At 42.7% G+C, this 17,269-nt stretch overlaps 1 protein-coding gene across 1 annotated transcript; it reads left to right on the forward strand.

Moving 5' to 3' along the window:
• Window positions 1-72: 72 nt before the first annotated feature.
• LOC104080619 (zinc finger protein 384-like) lies at window positions 73-17,266 on the forward strand (the record flags this gene model as incomplete). The annotated part of the gene is made up of 6 exons (XM_009583072.1): window positions 73-89; window positions 995-1,184; window positions 3,887-3,957; window positions 4,110-4,350; window positions 4,690-5,020; window positions 17,212-17,266. Coding segments are annotated over exons 3-6 (693 nt in total), but the record flags the coding sequence as incomplete, so codon positions are not given.
• Window positions 17,267-17,269: the final 3 nt, after the last annotated feature.

Raw genomic sequence — 17,269 nt, forward strand, 5'->3', positions numbered from 1 at the left:
GGCCCCGGGCGCCCCCGTAACCCTGGCGGTTTGTTTGCAGAGCCGGCCCTGGAAGGAGGAGAAATGCAAGAGGAGGGAGAGTGAGAGGGGTAAGGAGCTCCCAGAGCTGCGTGAGTGACCCCCGCCCCTCGACCCCTCCAGCCACACGGGGGGGACGGGACGGGATGGGATGGGCCGCAGGTCCCGGCGTTGGGGGCTTGAAGTCACTTGAGCTGCAGGGTGCGGGAGAGGGGATTGACTGCCTGGAAGGAGGAGGAATGTCCCCTGCCCGGCACCTGTTCCGACAGAGGCTGAATCGGTTGGGGTGGAGGCTACGCATGTGTCAGGGAACAGCACCAAAGTTGTTCTAGCTCTGGTGTGCGGGTTTGGGATTCAGGACTTTGTCCGGCATGTTTGGGGTATTGCTGATGTGCATCCAGATGTGCTTGTCCTAAAGATGTAGCAGCGCTTGAACTTTTTGGTGCTTATGAGCTTCGTGGAGGCATTTTTGCATTTGGTCCAATAGCCTGCGTGGCCTTCAGTAGTAGTATTTTGCAGCAATTAAGCCTAAAAGCTCCTTGTTATTGAACAAAGATCTTGGGCAGACATAAAATGACATTGTAAATCATTCCCAAGTGTCATACTCAGGGCCTTTTGTCAACTGAAAACTCTACACCGAATAGAAAATAAAAGCTAGGTATCTGGAGAATAAAGAAAACCATATTAAAAGTCAACCTCTAAATACCTGCATATCCAACCTTGATTGTGCCTTCCAGAAACACAGCCTCTACCTCACCGTATACTTGCACATGCTTTTATCTGTGTGTTTATGATTAAACTGATGACCTGCAAAGAAGTATAAGTCCAGCATGTTAAGTATGTGATTCTGTGAAGTACTCTGAGATCTAAGCTCCAGATTCCTTGTCCCTTGTGAGTTCTCTGGTTCACTCGGTTGTTTATTTGGTGTATGTAAATTTGTGGTCTGTACATAGAAGGTGTTTTTGGTTTGTATCAGGAGGGTACGTTGACATCTGTCTGATACTAGACTGGTGAATAGGAAGAAGGTCCCATCTCTGGCCTGTTTGTGGAAGCTGGGATGATGAAGGCACTGCAGTGGGAACGTGCTGTGGTACAGGGTTGAAGCTCCAGCCCATGTCTGGTAGTTATAGAGCAATTGGAAGGGTTACGTGCAGAGTTCTGGTAAAGTAAGTGTGAGCAGCGTTAAAGTGGGGGCTGCGAATAGGGGTGCATGTTTTCAAAATATCCTTTAGCCTAAAAAGCGGGGTAGGGGAGGGACAGCTGTGGGTATTAGGGCAGCAGTTTGGTGGAGGAATCTTATCTTTGTTTTCTCCCTTTGGAAGACTGGCTTGCTAGTGAGATTGCATGAAAGCTTCAACTCTTACACCATTTCTCCTTTTCCTCCACATTCTTCTAACTTCATCACACTTCAGCCTTTCAAGCCAAAAGTTTTGAGGCCTGATATCTGCTCAAGCATGAAGATTTTTGGATGGGGAGGTGGATTCTAAGAGAGTTTAACGAAAACAGTGTAGTCATCTTTTGAGAATCAATAAGAGCCTTATTTTGACTTGCACACTTTGTAAACTAAACAAACAAAAGTTAGGTGCTCTGTGAAGTACTGGTGGGGACTAGATGGAGATGGGCAGCTGTTGAGTGCCCTCACCTGTGCTAGTCTGGATTTTAGAATCTGGAAATGGAGTTGCCTTTCATACCTTGTACTCTTTAAATAAGACAGCTGTTGTGAGATTTTTGTTTAAATTGGCATCTTTCTCTTTAACTCCTGAAGTTTGCAGTTGAATCCAGGGGAGTCTTGGGCAATTACAAAGTTTATTTGGAAAATGCGTCTGATTATTATATGAGACTTCATGTTTTTACAAAATCAGGTTCACTTTGATGTTCTTGATGTGGAAGCTGAGCAAATAAGGGCTTACTTATTTTAAAAACAAAAACAAACAAACAGACAAAACCCCCCAAAACCCCAAACCCAAACTTGACATTCCAAACAAAACCCCCCTCCTGATTCAGGCGATGCTCGATTGCCAAGAATGCGTTATCTCTTCATGTGTGTCCAACCTGTGGAAGAAAAAAGTCATGTAATTAAGTGTTACATACATAGGGCCTTGCTGTGGGCAGTGTACTTAATAATTAATTTGGCTCAGAAAAGAAAGCAGAGGAAGGAAGGTAAGAGTCTTGCCCCATCAGATTCTGATTGAATCACAGCAATGTAAATCCAGAGTAATTCAGTCAGGCAGCTAGCAGTCTGACTGCATGCCACCGATGCAAGGTAAATAATTCATCCTTAAGGGTGTTTATTGGTTGATTTGTAGTGAGTGAGTGAGGCGGGAATACTTGGCTTTGCTGTTGCGTAAGCAATTCATAAAACCAAAATTATCAGGTAATTTGGTTCATTTAAATACTGCTTCTCTACATAGAGGAAAATTATCTTTGCATTTTGGCTCACACGCAGCAATTCCACAGGTATTTATTCTGCCCTAATATACTTCTGGAAAGTAAGTGTTTCATGCTACTCGGGGCATGCTCCTCAGCTTATCTGATGATTGAGATAGGCCCTTCAGGAACAATATTTACTCATTAGACTACTGCCACATCATAACAGAAATAGGAGTGGGACAATTTGCAGGTAGCTGCATGAGAAACCTACAGTGCTTGCTTTCTCTAAGCAGCTTGCTCTGCCAGATGTTCTCTGAGCATAGTTTTTACCACATGTATTTTACCAACCAGTTTTGGCATATTTGTTCAGGAATGGATGCATCTACTGCTTTTCAAAAAATTTTGTGAATTTCTTTAGTTTTTTAATAGCGTTTTCACGAGTGTAATAAACTTTGTCCACTAATGCTATTACACAGAGAAATGTAAGGACTGGAATGGAAAGGGCTTCTTCAGCTGGGTGTTCCTAAAGATATTATGCCTCTGTCTTCAGAGGGCTATCTTTTGGTGTCTAACTGGTCCTCTGGCTGCATGGAGAGTTGAGATGGAGCAGTAGGCACTTGACTGGGGACAGAGTCCTACAGAATCTTGTCCTAAAGATGGGAGTAAAATGGGCAATAGAGAGCCGTTACATGATCTCACTTGGAAATAGGGTATCTCAGGAGCAGGGTAGTCAGGTGTTTTCCCGCGGCCTAGTCTCGTTGGATAAGAGAGGAGGATCTTGTCTGTCAGGAATATTGAGTGATATTTCCGGGTTTCTTCCAAGAGTGAGGCTGGGGTGGTCAGAGCAGTGGGCAGCAGGAAGTTAGGAGCCCTAAGTTTGACTTCTTGGTCTGCTGTGGCTGTCTGTTATCTTGGGCAAGTCTGTTTCCCTCTTTCTGCCTGTCCTTCTTCCTGTGTAACACAATGCTAATGTCCCCTTGCTGCATCTGGGTCCTTAGTGTTGAGCTGGGGTGGAGGGACAGGCAGGGTCCAAAATTGTCACTGCTTGTGGGGTCAGACTGTCTGTGACAATGAAAAATTGTTTTCAGCTGTATTTGCCTGGTTGCAGATGCACAGACTTCATCATTTATGCCATGTGCTTGGGTGGATGATAACTGGGTAGTTTTGGAGGTGTTCTGGGTTTGTAGTCAGTTCTTTTTTTTGCATGGAGGACTGTTGGGCAAGAGGCGTTTGAGATGGACCCAAGCCTGTGGGAATAGCAGACACCTTTTTCCCCTGAAAATAATTTTTGGATTTGGGCAGATAGCTCAAAAGTGGGGAGAAGTTGCTCAAGTAAGAAAGGGGAGATTAAGGAACTGTCACAGTGTTAGACTGAGTCAGTTCCGTGTTGGAGTCTCTTTGGGTTTAATGTTCTTTTTGTGTGTGTGTGTCTGTCTGTCTGTCTTCCTTCTCCTCCATTCCTCTTCCCTTCCCCTTTCCTCTTCCCCCCTGTGCCCAGCTAGGATGGAAGAATCTCATTTCAACTCCTCCCCGTACTTCTGGCCAGCAGTGCCCACCGTCTCGGGACAGGTAAGATCTTTGTCTTCCCACCTATTACGCTGGTCTTGCTTCCTGTGAGAAGTTCATGCATGATAAGTGTTTCTGTTGCATTTCTTGCTCAGCCAACTCCTAGGAGAAGCTGTGCCAGGGTATTCTAAATGCTGTTCTTCCCACCCATTTAGATTGAGAACACCATGTTTATTAACAAGATGAAGGAGCAGCTATTGCCCACAGAGAAGGGCTGCAGCCTGGCTCCCCCCCACTACCCTGCCTTGCTGACAGTACCCACCTCTGTGGCCCTACCTACTGGTATCTCCATGGACTCAGACACCAAGCCGGAGCAGCTGACACCCCACAGCCAAGCCCCTGTGACTCAGAACATCACCGTGGTACCAGTGCAGTCTGCTGGGCTCATGACAGCAGGTAGGGGACTCCAAAGACTTTGGCAACATATGAAGGAGACTCTGGGATGGGGGGGCGGAGGGTCCTGGAGAATCCTTTTCGGGCTCTAGATTATTCCTAGCCTTACTGATGGCATGGACTGCCTTGGCACCGTTTCACTGTGAATCCCTAGGCACTCCATACATCCACCCTCTTCATGGAAGTTTGACTTCCAGCAGTGGAGACTGGGAACGTGTAGGCTACTCTTCTGTTTGGGTTGTAATCAAAAGTAGGTGCATAAAGCTCGCTTCTGTGGGATAAGGAGGTTGGACGTAATTAGAGATGTAATAACTGACTTCCTCCATCTTTCCTTCTTTGCAGGTCCTGGTCTGGTGATAACTTCCCCATCAGGTTCCCTGGTGACCACAGCCTCCTCTGCCCAAACTTTTCCCATCTCAGCTCCCATGATTGTCTCTGCGCTACCCCCTGGCTCCCAGGCAGCCCTCCAGGTGGTTCCTGACCTGTCCAAGAAAGGGACAACCACCCTCTCCGAAGGTGGTGGGGGTGGCGGGGGTGGGGGAGTTGCCCCCAAACCACCCCGGGGCCGGAAGAAGAAACGATTGCAGGAGTCGGGGCTGCCAGAGATGAGTGATCCCTTTGTGCTGTCAAACGAGGATGATGAGGACCAGCACAAGGATGGCAAGACGTACAGGTGGGGAGCGGCATTAAACCTTGACTGTAACATTGCATGGGGATGGGGGTGTATTTAGCCCTTCAGAGGGTTACATGGGGAAGAAGAGATCTCTGCCTTTTCCTTGTAGAGTCCCTCAGTAGGGAATCTTTCAGCTGCAGAAAGGGTTGAGTTTTCTTTCGAATCAGGAATGTTTTCAAGCTGGTGGGTTGACCCAAAACTAAGGATCTCCTTCTTAGTGGACAACCTTGATTTCCTGAATATACAGATGTTAATGTTATTAGGTTAGTTAATGACCAGGATGTTATGGAGGCTGAACCATATCCTTGATGCCACAGCCAGGTAGTAACTGCAGAATGCAGTACTGTCTGGTGTAACTGGAGCACTTCTGGTGTAGCTGAGAGCCCTAGTGTACCCGGATGCCCCAAATTAGGACTCCAGTCTGTCCAGTGTAAAGACTACAAACTGGAGGCACACAGAGCAGGAAGTGAACTGTGGTGATAGTATCTGCTCCTGTGTGCATTGCCCCTTGTGATCTTCTATTTCAGCATTCCCAACAAAACTGGAAAAAAAAAGTATTTTTGAATTAGGTATAAGGGTGTTTCTGAGCCCTAAGGGTATCAGATAAGAGGGCGGAGAGTTCTGAGCCCTGAGGTTGGCTTTCTGAGCTTGGAGGGATGTGGCTTGAGTTTACAAGTGAGTGGTGGGAAAGGGAGAGATTAACTAGCAGGGAATACTTAAACCAGAGGATAAGGAATGTGGGTGTTTTAGAAAAGGTGGGAACTGGACAGACCAGGCAAGTGCTAGGGAGGAAATATGATGGTCTGTCTTAGTTGGGAAGCAGGAGCACGTTATGGGTATTTAAGTAAACAGGTGTTTTTGAGGGGTGATTAAGATCAATAAGAGGCAAAGTAGTAGCCAGATGGAAACAGAAATAGGAGATGGTCCCTAACTCTTCTCACTTCCCTACTATGTGCCCATGATCCTGTCTCAAACATTTTCCCTTTAACCATCCTAGACCCTCCTTTTTTTGTACAGATTTAGTTATGTTTCTGGAATTAAGTCATAACAATGTGAAGGCATCTACACAGAGTCAGTGCATCCACCCCAGGCACTGTTTCATTTTTAACTATAGCATTTAAAAAATGTTTACATTTTTAAATCAATACAGTTAAATGGGTACAAAACCAGAGCTTGCATCAGCATTTTTATTCTCTTACCCAATGTCCCAGTTCTTCCACTTTGAAAATATAATCAGCGTATGGTGAAGAGGGGTGGGAGTGTTAGGTAGCTTGCTATTTGTAATCCCACCATTTATTTTGGGCCTTAGCCACAATTCCACACTACTCAAGCTGCTTACAGTCTGGGTTGCTAATTAGGCTGTTAAATATGTATTTACAGGGGACACAATTGGCAGTGAACACTAGAATTAAAGCTGAACCAAGGCTTTAATTATAGTTCCTTGTTTACTTGTAAGTTTGGAAAAAAAATGCCCAAGACCAGGTGGAGTGACTCAGCAGAAACTTTATGAACACGCAAAGTCTGTGTAACAGCTCATGAAAAAGACTTTGCAGGAAAAAACGAATGAGTTTATATGTAGGAACATGTAATCAGGAAGATTTCCTGTCTTCATGTTTAATCCGAGTGTGATATCTCTGCCTCTTCCTCCAGCCTCCATCCCGAGCAGGCCTTCCTCTGAGCAGAGCTAAGGTGCAAGATAGCTAAATTGAGATTTACTGAAGACCACCAAGGAGTACTTCTGCCCTCCTTGGGATCTTCTCTTTGGCTGATGCTTTCCATATGCAAGTTTGGAACTAAAAATAAGTGTTGAAAAAATAAAGGAAAATGCTATCTTCTCTTGGAGCTGTGGGAGAGAAAACTTTCGTGAAATACAATGAAATTGTTTCTCCATAATATAGATATGAATAGACTTGCAAGTTTAAACTTTGAGGACTCCTGGGTTTCTTCTGCGTTCTAGAGGATGATATGGGTAGTTCCTGTTACTACAGTATGCAGACATATCCTAGCTAAATTAAGGCTGTGGGTAAGGTTCATCTACCCCTGTTCCTTTCTGAGGCTGAAGGAGGAGTTGCTTGTGGTATTCATATGTCTACGTTTGTATGATTTCACTGATTCTTATGAAGATACACTGAGGACAATCTAGTTAGATGCCTGAAAGGAGTTGTACTATGTTGATCAATATGACCCTTTCTTTTTTTTTTTTTATACCTAATTCCTAAAGCCTGGGATTATTTTGTTAAATGTAACTATTTTTTGGTTTCAAGTTTCTTTTTGAGCTCTCTGAGCTCTCTTGTCCTGAGTGCCTGGGCAGGTGGCTGATTTCCCTAATTTCTGACTCCTAGTGTATTGGTGAAGACAGAGTAACGCCTTGAATGGGCAGCACAGCAAGGCAAACTTGGAAGGAATTGGAGCACAAAGGTGATACTTGTATTGCAGCTCATCCCATTTTCTACTGAATGTAGAGATTCCTGCTCCAGCAAATGGCAGCTCTTTTGCTGCTGTATCATCTCTAGAAGTGAATTAGTAGTCTAGTGTGAAAGTGGTGCAAGAATCTTTGTGACTATGTTTTTCTTCGTAAGAAGAGGTGTGAGGCTTTTGCTAATGATGGTGTTGCTTGCAGATCTTGGACATCTAGCCTTAGGGTTAGTCTGGCAGAGTCCTTGGTGCTTTGCTTTGTGCTATTAGAAGAATGCTTGCACCTGCAGGGGACAGCATCTAACCCCAGTCCTGTGAAGCATTTTCCTTCATGAGTAATGTCACTTCGGTCTTGTCTGGATTCTTTGTCAGCTCTTTGTTAATCTTCCCTGACATCTTTTTTTCTGTGGAAAATGAGATCGGCATCAAGAGTCTTTCTAGAAAGATGCTGGCAGTGTGAAGCACATGGTTTCTTCTAAATACTTAAAAAGGCGCTGAGGAAGAGAGAGCGAGCATAGGTCCTGGAGACAGTAGTATTGTTTTTTTGTACTGTTTTGGTGCCTGTACCTGTGCACTTTTAGAAGTTTGTGGTGTGATGTGATCAGTGGACAAGACTGATGAAGTGGTTCAGCCTATCTGGGCCAGGTCATCAGTTCTCTCTCTCTGACAAACAGTTCTCTAAATAGTTTCTTCTTTGCAAGAGGAAGAGAGCTCTTTATAGGCATTGCTTGGTTCCAGTATTACGTTTGTAAAGGCTAGGACAAATACCAGTTTATAGTCTGGAATGGTTTTGCAAGCCGTGCTTTGGAGCCTAGGACACCAACAGAAAAGTTGTAGGCTTGAGAAGGGCCTTGCCATCATACTGTAACCAACAAGCTCTCTGTTCCCCACCGCTAGTTCTGAGTTCTACTTTCACTAGCTTGTGGGAACAGCAGGGGACAGCAGGGGATTTGGGAGACAATAAGCAGCTGAGAGACATAGGAAGCTTCTGAGGTAAATCCAGGGTGAAAAAGTGTACCAAAGCCTTAGAAGGCTTAGCAAGAAGCAGAGTTGAGCTGTAGAGTGCGAAGAAGCTGGATGGAGGCCCCCTTTAGTGAGGAAATAGGGACACAAGGGGAGCCAGCGGTTTGAATACAGCAGTTGGGTATATTCTCAGACATGTCTCATTTTAAGCCTTTTTTCTGCCCTATACTGGATTTAGCATTGCTGTTTGGTGAACTTCCTATGGTTTTGAATAGATTTGAAATCTGATGACTATGGCTTTTGTAAGCCACATATATCTGTGAAAATATGGTAAAATTTGGCCAAGTTGTAAGCTTGGAAAAAATCTGTCAAGCATGCGCTGAGATGCTTTGGTAGTTTGGTAGTTGAAATATGCTAAGATTATATCCTCTTTGACATTTCTTGAGGCTTGCATGACTCCAGGCACTGACCAGACTATCTATCTCCACAGAAGAGATAAGTGCACTCTAACCTCTCTCAGTTTCTATATGAGATGGGACTACATGTGTATTCTCTCTGCAGCAATAAGCGTCTTCTAGACTAGCACTGGACAATAAGCGTCTTCTAGACTAGCACTGGAGGGCCAAGCATGCTTTTCCTTCAGTCACAACTGCTCCTTCTGCTTCAGAAGGGAGTCTTTTGTGCCTGGTGTTGACAGTAACCTCCGCCCTCTGATGGGCACAAAGGCACGGTGCGAGAAGACACCGCTTGGTTCAATTGTAGTAGGGACAAGAATGAGATATGGGCAGGAGCTGCTTTTGTCCAGGAAGTCTGGAAACTTGGTAGAGCAGAGATGAGAACTGAGAAGGAGGAGAGAGAAAAGACTAGAGCCTACAAACTAGGGAATGCAGCAGAGAATGTGATGGGGAGTCTATTTGCAAGGGAGAGGTGGCACAGAGATAAGCTATGAAGGACCAAGACTGAGGGGAGGAAGAAAGAGGCAGATCTGCTAAGGGGCTGGAAAATTAGGAGATACCTAGAATTAGCAGAACAGATGGGGACAAGAGCATGGGATGTGGACAGACAAACAGAAGCGTGGTGGAGGGGAGACAGATGTTAGGTAATTGGGAGAATGGAACAGGGAAGAGCCACGGCAGTAGAGGATAAGGAGGCTGGGGCATGTGGGTAAAGAGCTTGGGCGTGGGTCTTGGTGCAGGAGAGAGGGAGATTGCAACAGGCTAGAAGGCTAAGGACAAAGGGGGAATTAAGTTTGAAGTGTCAGGCAGAAAGTTTGACCACATTCCCTCCAAAGCCTAGAAATATTCAACCCAATATTCCTAAATTTTGCCATGTCTCTCATGTCAGCACAAGAAGATGGCAAAGAACCTCATCCCCCTTTAAGTCTAGAAAAAGGTGACAAACTACCATTGCTATCATTTATCATCCTAGCTGCAGTGGCAGAGGTCTGTGCAGTGGATCTTAAGATTGCTGATGACCAACATGGGTGTCAGTATGATGCCACATGTTGGAATTTCTGTTTGCTTTTTTTAACAAGTAGTTCCGTGAGCAGCGGAACTAATGAAGCCTGGTTTCCAGCGGCTCTCTCCTGTGTGGATTCTCTGATGTCTAATCAAGGGTGAGCTTACTAGCCTTTCCCTCAGCAGTGGCCTCCAAGAGGGTCTCTCTTCTTTCCCCAGCTGCATATTTTTATGAGACTTATGGTTAAGATCCTTACCCCTTTTCCAGATTTGGTTGAAATTGGCTTATGATCTCAAAACTCTAACGAGGACAGGTGCACATGCACATCCATACATACACACGCAGTTTGTACACATAAGCTTTGCTTTGTATATGAATGCTGTGCCTGGAGGTTAGAAAATGTCAGAATTAAGACTGACCACGTGCCTCAGGATATAATAAGGTAAAAACTTGCGTTGTGGTAAGTTCTCTCCCTTCTGCTGAGATGTTGTAACTGTGTATGTGCGCGCGTGCATGCGCTCTCAGTTCATCATAGTGCCAAGCAGAAGCAATTAACAGTAAAGGTTCTGCAGTTATGAGTTTTAATTTTAGCACGTTATTTGCATGTCAATGGAATGAGCGTGTGCAAGGGAATGAGGGGGGGCAGTTACAGTTTCAACTGAGGAGAGAGAACTTCGAAACTCTTCTGTTGCACATCTTATCTGATCACACCTTAATTTGGCCCTGTTGAGTCAATACACTTTGATCATCCTTGATTATGTGATTATAGTCATTGTGTACATGATGACCTGTCAGAGTCCTGTATGTTTGCTTAGAGAACCTGAAAGGAGTGTTTTAAAAAAAAAATATGTATATATTGACATGGGGTTGCAGAATTGAGAAGGATGATTTGGGGAAGGCATTTGACTGCTAGTCTCAAGAATTGTAGATACGCTTGCTCTGCCACAGATTTGCTATGGTATCCTACAGCCACGTGGTTCAGGCCTGCAGATAATCTTGCCTTGAAGCGCGTGCAAATACGAGTTAGGTCTAGTCTTCAGCGGATTTGCATTTGCCGCAGGCTAAAAATGACCACAGACAGTTATCCTGAAATAATTGGTGTTCCCAAAACCGTAATCTTTTCTCAGGTATCATTAAATAGCCCTCTGTTACGTGTTAGACCCTGTTTTGCTTTGCAGAAGCACTGCATATCATAGCTGTAGCATAGAAATCTATAGGAGCTGTGTGCAGAAGCACTGCATATCATAGCTGTAGCATAGAAATCTATAGGAGCTGTGTGCAGAAGCGTTGCATCTCATAGCTGTAGCATAGAAATCTATAGGAGCTGTGATTTGAATGTATATAATAGGAATTTTCCTTTAAAGGAAAAAAGTGGTCACAGGTATCAGTTTGGCCGCTCAGAATTAGTGGGTATGTCTGTCTTACTGTGTTTCACTCCCTTCCCTTAGAAAAAAATAAAACAGGGACATTGTGGGGATAGATGAACGCTTATGGAGCACTGATACTTCTGCGGTGGGCACAGCAGATGAGTGATTCTGCTTTACTCACTGAGGTTGGAATTGCATGTGGTCGATGAGGCTTGAGGCTGTACACAGAATGGTGATGAAAAAAACTGAACACTTGCTTGCTAAGTATCTGTCTGTGCAACATAATAAGGATGCAGTTCTGTGGAAACAGTCAATAAGGCTATATCAGAATCCACCTGCATTGCGGAGCCAAAGTATGGTGACATAGATGACCTTAATTCTGGCGTTTCCAAATTTGCTAGCGCTTTCTCATGGGCCTTTTGTATTCTTTTAATTTTAGCTTTTGCATGTTATCGGTATACTAGGAAACCCCTTGTTATGTTTTATTGTTCTGCTGGTCTTTTTGCTATTCAGAAATTGGTAGACAAGGTCTTAGGCCTGATGTTGTTCAATGATTTGGAGGTCAACAGAAAGTCATGGCTGATAATTTACAGATAGAAGCAATGCTGGTGGGTAGCTAAAAAAAAAATAGGGCAGCTTTATGTGGTTGTTGAACTGGAACTATTCAAGCAAAATGTATTTTAATACAGCCCAATGGAAGACTTAGCCTTTTGGGTAATACTGTGTGACTTCTCCAGCAGTCAGGGATTGAGGCCTAGGTGTTTGGACACAGTGGAAAACCATATCAGACAGAAGTGTCCTGTTGGATACTATTGAATGTCTTTGATCTAAAGATAAGGAATATGGGGAAACAATATCCTGGAAAGCAATGACTGTGAAAAAGACTTTTAGGAATTAAGTGACATCATGTGAGCTCCCAGTACGAGGCTGTGACAGAAGAGGGTGAATGCAATTGTTGAAAGCATAAATGCTGGAGTCATTAAAAGAAGACAGGCAACTTGTGAAGTGTGCTGAAATACCACAAAATTCTGGGTCTGGTATTTTTAAAAGATCATCTGGAAAAATGGACAAAATGCAGAAAAGTGCCATAAGGCAAGAGCACTTAAAAACACTTGCTGCCTTGCCAGGAGAGTATGATTTTTCTGTAGCCTTATCAAGCCACCAAGTGACTGACAGACTGTGGAAATAAGTTGACTAAGATCTCTGAGCATAGCTGATAGATTTGATAGTATGCATGCCAGTAGTGTAAATTGGTAAATGGAAGCGTAATGTTAACTTTTGAATAGGAGTTGGTGCTGGGTGTAGAAGTGTGGAAGCAGAGATACAATTCATATGCTTTCATTTGGCATCTTCATACTCGCTGGCTTTATTTAGGTCTTATCCGAGTTTTCTGGCTGTGATTCTTGGATGTTAGTTCCGTCTCCCTTCCCCTGCCTCTTACAAAATATTAGCAAGAAAATGTTTAACTTCAGCTTTAAAAAAAATTGGGGAATGCAAGGGTTAAATTAGCATTTATCATGAACTGTGCATCCATTATTATGCTATGCTTGCGTTAGTTACTTCATTAACTCTGCATTGCAAAGGCAGTACATTTCTTTCCTTGCTAAATGAACTGCTGACTCTGACAACATAAACTTACCCTTATCATCTAGTTTAACTTCAGACCTTCCTGATTTGATTTTTTTTTTTTTTTTTTAACTTGTGGTCTAACTTGTATTTGTAGCCTAACAGAAGGAGTAAGGGCTTAATTAACTTCTAAGACTAATCTCAGTAGATACTAGGAATTTGAATTCTCAAAGCCATGTAAAAGCTTACATAGTTTTCACAACTGTGATACTGATTAATTAAGCACTTGACTGAAAAATATTATTAATCCATGCTAGGCAAATTTTACTATGAGCTGGTATTTCAGATGGTATTTTATCTCATAACAGCATCTGATGAATGAGGCAGAACATTCCATGAAAAGTGGAAAAAAATATGCTACTGTGTGCCACAGAGTTGTAGTCTGGTTGCTATAAGCATCATTTTGTTTATGACTCATCATGATGATTTTCATGTGGGAGCAGAATTAGAATAGTACATCCACCTTTTACTGGCATTTCATGATTTTAAGGGAGTTTCTGTCTAACATGAACATTCTCTGAATGTCTCACTTTATTTCCCTGCAGATTCCCCATAAAAAAAAAGGATTATAAACACTGAAAGGGGTTACTTTTGATCTCTGGTATATGGGTGGGTACTAAATTAACTATATGAAGAGATACACCTCTGTGTTATTAAGAATATGTTCTCCTAGGCTGTCTAAATTTGCAGAGCCGTAACAAGCAGCTGTAGGGATGTTGTGTCACACTGTCAGTGGCAATGCTGCAGTCATTTCTGTTACTTGCTCTCAGAAAGAATACAGTGGAAGTAGTGGTAGTTTAGAAGAACAGTGGGGAGAAAAGATTAACAATGGCTATTAAACAGAGGGGAAAAAAATCAATTATTTCATATAGCATTTTGTTCATGCTTAGCATGGACTTAGCAACTTTTCCTCTCCCCAGCCAGGAGAATTTCACTGAAGTAGAATACTGAAACGCCGCTAGTGTCAGATGTGATGTTCTCATTATCCGTACAGATTTAACATTTTTTTGAATCCGTATTTGCCCACTAGAGGGCTGATTGCATCTTCCCCTTTAATATTTGATGTTGTCTGAGGCAGAATGTGAAGCCCTTAATTAAATGGATCATTTGTTCCCTTGAAAATGAAAATACCACACAATACAAAACTCTCTGAAATGCAGCTTTCTGCTATATTCCAGGGCTTTTTTTAACTCGTAAGTCTCATGAATTTGCTAATGCTACATAACATTCTTGCCCTCTCAGGGCTGATGCTAATTAGGTGATTGGAAAATGAGTCCTTGCAAGACTTTATTTTAAATGTTGTTTGAAAAACAATACTGGAATGTCTATAGCTGCTAAATTCAGACAAGAGAGGTTTGGGTTTTTTTGGGGGAGGGGGGACGTTTTTACTAATAGTTGGATTTATCTTCCATTTTTATGCAAGTACCAAAGAGGTTTTGAAATACCTTCTTTATAATTTTATTTTGAAAATGGAAAAGGATGCTCAGTCTGTTTCTCTTCATTAAAGTTTATTCTAGGGAATTTCTGACCTGAAGGCAGATACCTGATAAAGCAAATAAGTAAAGGAAAGCATGCACAGAAGTTACAGAAAATGAAGTAGATGGCTTTATGGCACTACAGATTTAATGCATGGGACTACTTAGACTTGATGACGTAGTAAAGTTTATGAATTTTTCAAAACAGAATAGACTGTTTAAAATACATAGTCATGTGTACAGCACAGAAGAGATTAGTGGCCAGCATTGTATTTAAACTAGAGCAAAACTTTTAGAAAGGTATTTCTCTCAGAAAAATAACTGGATTCTCAAAATATTGATTGTAGGGGCCAAGTGATTGAGACCATACTATAGCCTCCGAGCGTTGTTCCAAGGATGCATTATTCTCGTGGTTGGAAGGATGCTATTTCCTCTTGGATTTTTTTAACTTCTACTGTCAGTTATTGTTTCTCATTAAACCTTTCTTTGCTCATAAAACAAGCCCCTAGTAATTGATACTTTTCTTCCTATGTAGATTTATATGGGTATTGACCAAGCTATTTTTTAAGCTTTTCTCCAAATCTAGATAGACTGGGCTCAGTGAATCTTTACTGGGAAGCCGATTTTCCACATGCCATCATTCTTTAAGTTTGCTGAACTGCTCAGAGTTTTTCAATAATTGTTGACTATGTGGACTTCAGAATTAGACATGCTGTTGCAAGAATAGTCACTCCGTTCCTGTTTACAAAAATGATACCTGCTATTCCCCTTTGTTTTGGTTAGCCATATTAGCACAGCATCGCACTGGGAGCTTGTTCTCAGTTGAATGGTTCCTTATCAGAGGACTGATATTGTGGAACAGAGTTCAACTGAGAGTAATGGAAGTAAGCATCTGCTGAGAAGGAGCTTGGTAGAAGTCATGCATGGGATTATGCCATAATTGCATAGGGAACTGGACTTGGCGACTCAGAGGTATTTTTCAGTTCAGTATTCACCTCAGAGTTCCTTCTAGCATTGCTGCGTTCAAGGATACAGTCCTCATCCCGTAAGTATGACTTGATAACTGCAAAATGCATATGCTGTATTCAAGTCTAGCTTTAAACATTTTGGAAAGTCTGGAACAAACTGCACAAGTGTTTGGAGATAGTTTATAAACCAAGAGCTACTTTTTAAAAAAGATTATTCTGATGTTCCTTTTTACTCCTCGTATCCCTAATAGACCTAGGGATAAACAGCCAAATTCTGTTTGTTGATTCCAGAAGGGATTGTTGTGTGTGTGTGAGGGAGGATTTATGTAAGGATGTATTTAGCTTGCATGTTCTGTTAGGGTTTGCAATTAAAGTGGATTAAGAGAAAGATGAAGGTAGGAAGCATGGGAACAACTGTTAGAGGTGATAATGAATGTAAAAGAACAATGATGGAGAGGAAAAAACGTTATGGCAGGTGTGTGGGAGGGGAGGCATGGCTTCCAGTTAAATGGCTTAAAATCAAGCTGTGGCTTGGAAGGGCCTGTGAAAGTTAAGGTAGGTGCTGGATAAATATTGCCTACATTACATACGCTAATCAGATGGCACACTTCATAAAGCTTCTGGCTCTAATGTAAATAGTCACAACAATAGCTATAATGAAGTATCCTCCTGGGAGGGGATCGATACGGGGAAGAGCAGGATCAATGCTCTGTAGTTTGTAATACCTGCAGAGACTTTTGTCACTGAGCAGTTTTTTAAACACTTGTAAAACTTGAGGAAATTCCCAGACAAAAACATAACTCAACCTGCTGTGAAGGTTGAATTAATGTTAGCCAGACTTCTGGGTGGCATTTTTTCTCTCAAATGTGACCCTGGAAGTTCCAAGTGCAGGTTCAATTTTATCTTGTTTAATTGAAAAGTCTGCAAACAGAAAAACTAAGTTCAGAGAAACCTTAACTCTGCCCCTTGGTTGGCACACATTTGGAAAAAAAAAAAGTCCAGTAACTTGGATGCAGCCTCTATCTCTCTGTCAAATTATCAACCACAAAAGCTTTTACCATCTTGAATTGTATAACAGTGCAAACTTCTCTTAAGAGCCGGGTGTCATGATGGAGGAAGAGTTTTTAACAGCAGCATCCATAGCAGATAGATGCCAACTGCTTCTTCCTGTTCAAAGAGTCTGAGTGTCAAATACGTTTCTGATCATTATGGGAACAGATGGGTCCAAACTCCTAGACAAAACATTTTGCATCACATCAGTAAGGTAGAAATTATGAAAGCCCATTAGACCAGTAAATACCACATTGGATATTCAGACTATCTTTGTAAGACCCACTAGGAAAGCAGCACTGTTGTTATTTTCAGCATTTTGTATTCTAAATACTCGAGTGTTTTCTCCAAAAATGGGAACAGAGTTAAGTGGGTTTGGTCATAACTGCTTTTGCAGACTTTGCAGTATGTGGATTTAACTTTTATTATGAAGATGAACCTTAACCTGGGATTTCCAGGTTTTCCAACCTTTTTTTGACTGAAATAAATCATAGATGAACAAAGTGGGTTTTTGTCTGGGAATTATTATTCCTGTCCCCTTCAGATTGCTGTTGGAAAATCTCCAAAATGCTGCCCTGTCTCCCTTGTAAGCCTAATAAATTAACCTCTCTGATTCTTCCAAGACCTTTACTTGTCTGGCTGCAAGGTCTCATTTGGTCTCTTCTGCCAGTTCCTAGCTTAAGTTTGTCCCCCTGGGACTGGAGTTACTCGCAGCCGAGCACAGTGTCCCTGGTGAAACCTCCCCAGAACCACATAGCGAGAGAACGTCCCTTCTTCAGTCAGTGTGGAAGACCCCATCCAGTTAGAGTTGATACATATTGGGGCTTGCCCCCGTGTGACACTGTCTCTTCCCCTCGCCCCGGTCCCAGGTGCCGGATGTGTTCGCTGACCTTCTACTCCAAGTCGGAGATGCAGATCCACTCCAAG

Source organism: Fulmarus glacialis, unplaced genomic scaffold, assembly GCF_000690835.1.
Source record: "Fulmarus glacialis isolate BGI_N327 unplaced genomic scaffold, ASM69083v1 scaffold48288, whole genome shotgun sequence".
Taxonomy (NCBI): Eukaryota; Metazoa; Chordata; class Aves; order Procellariiformes; family Procellariidae; genus Fulmarus; species Fulmarus glacialis.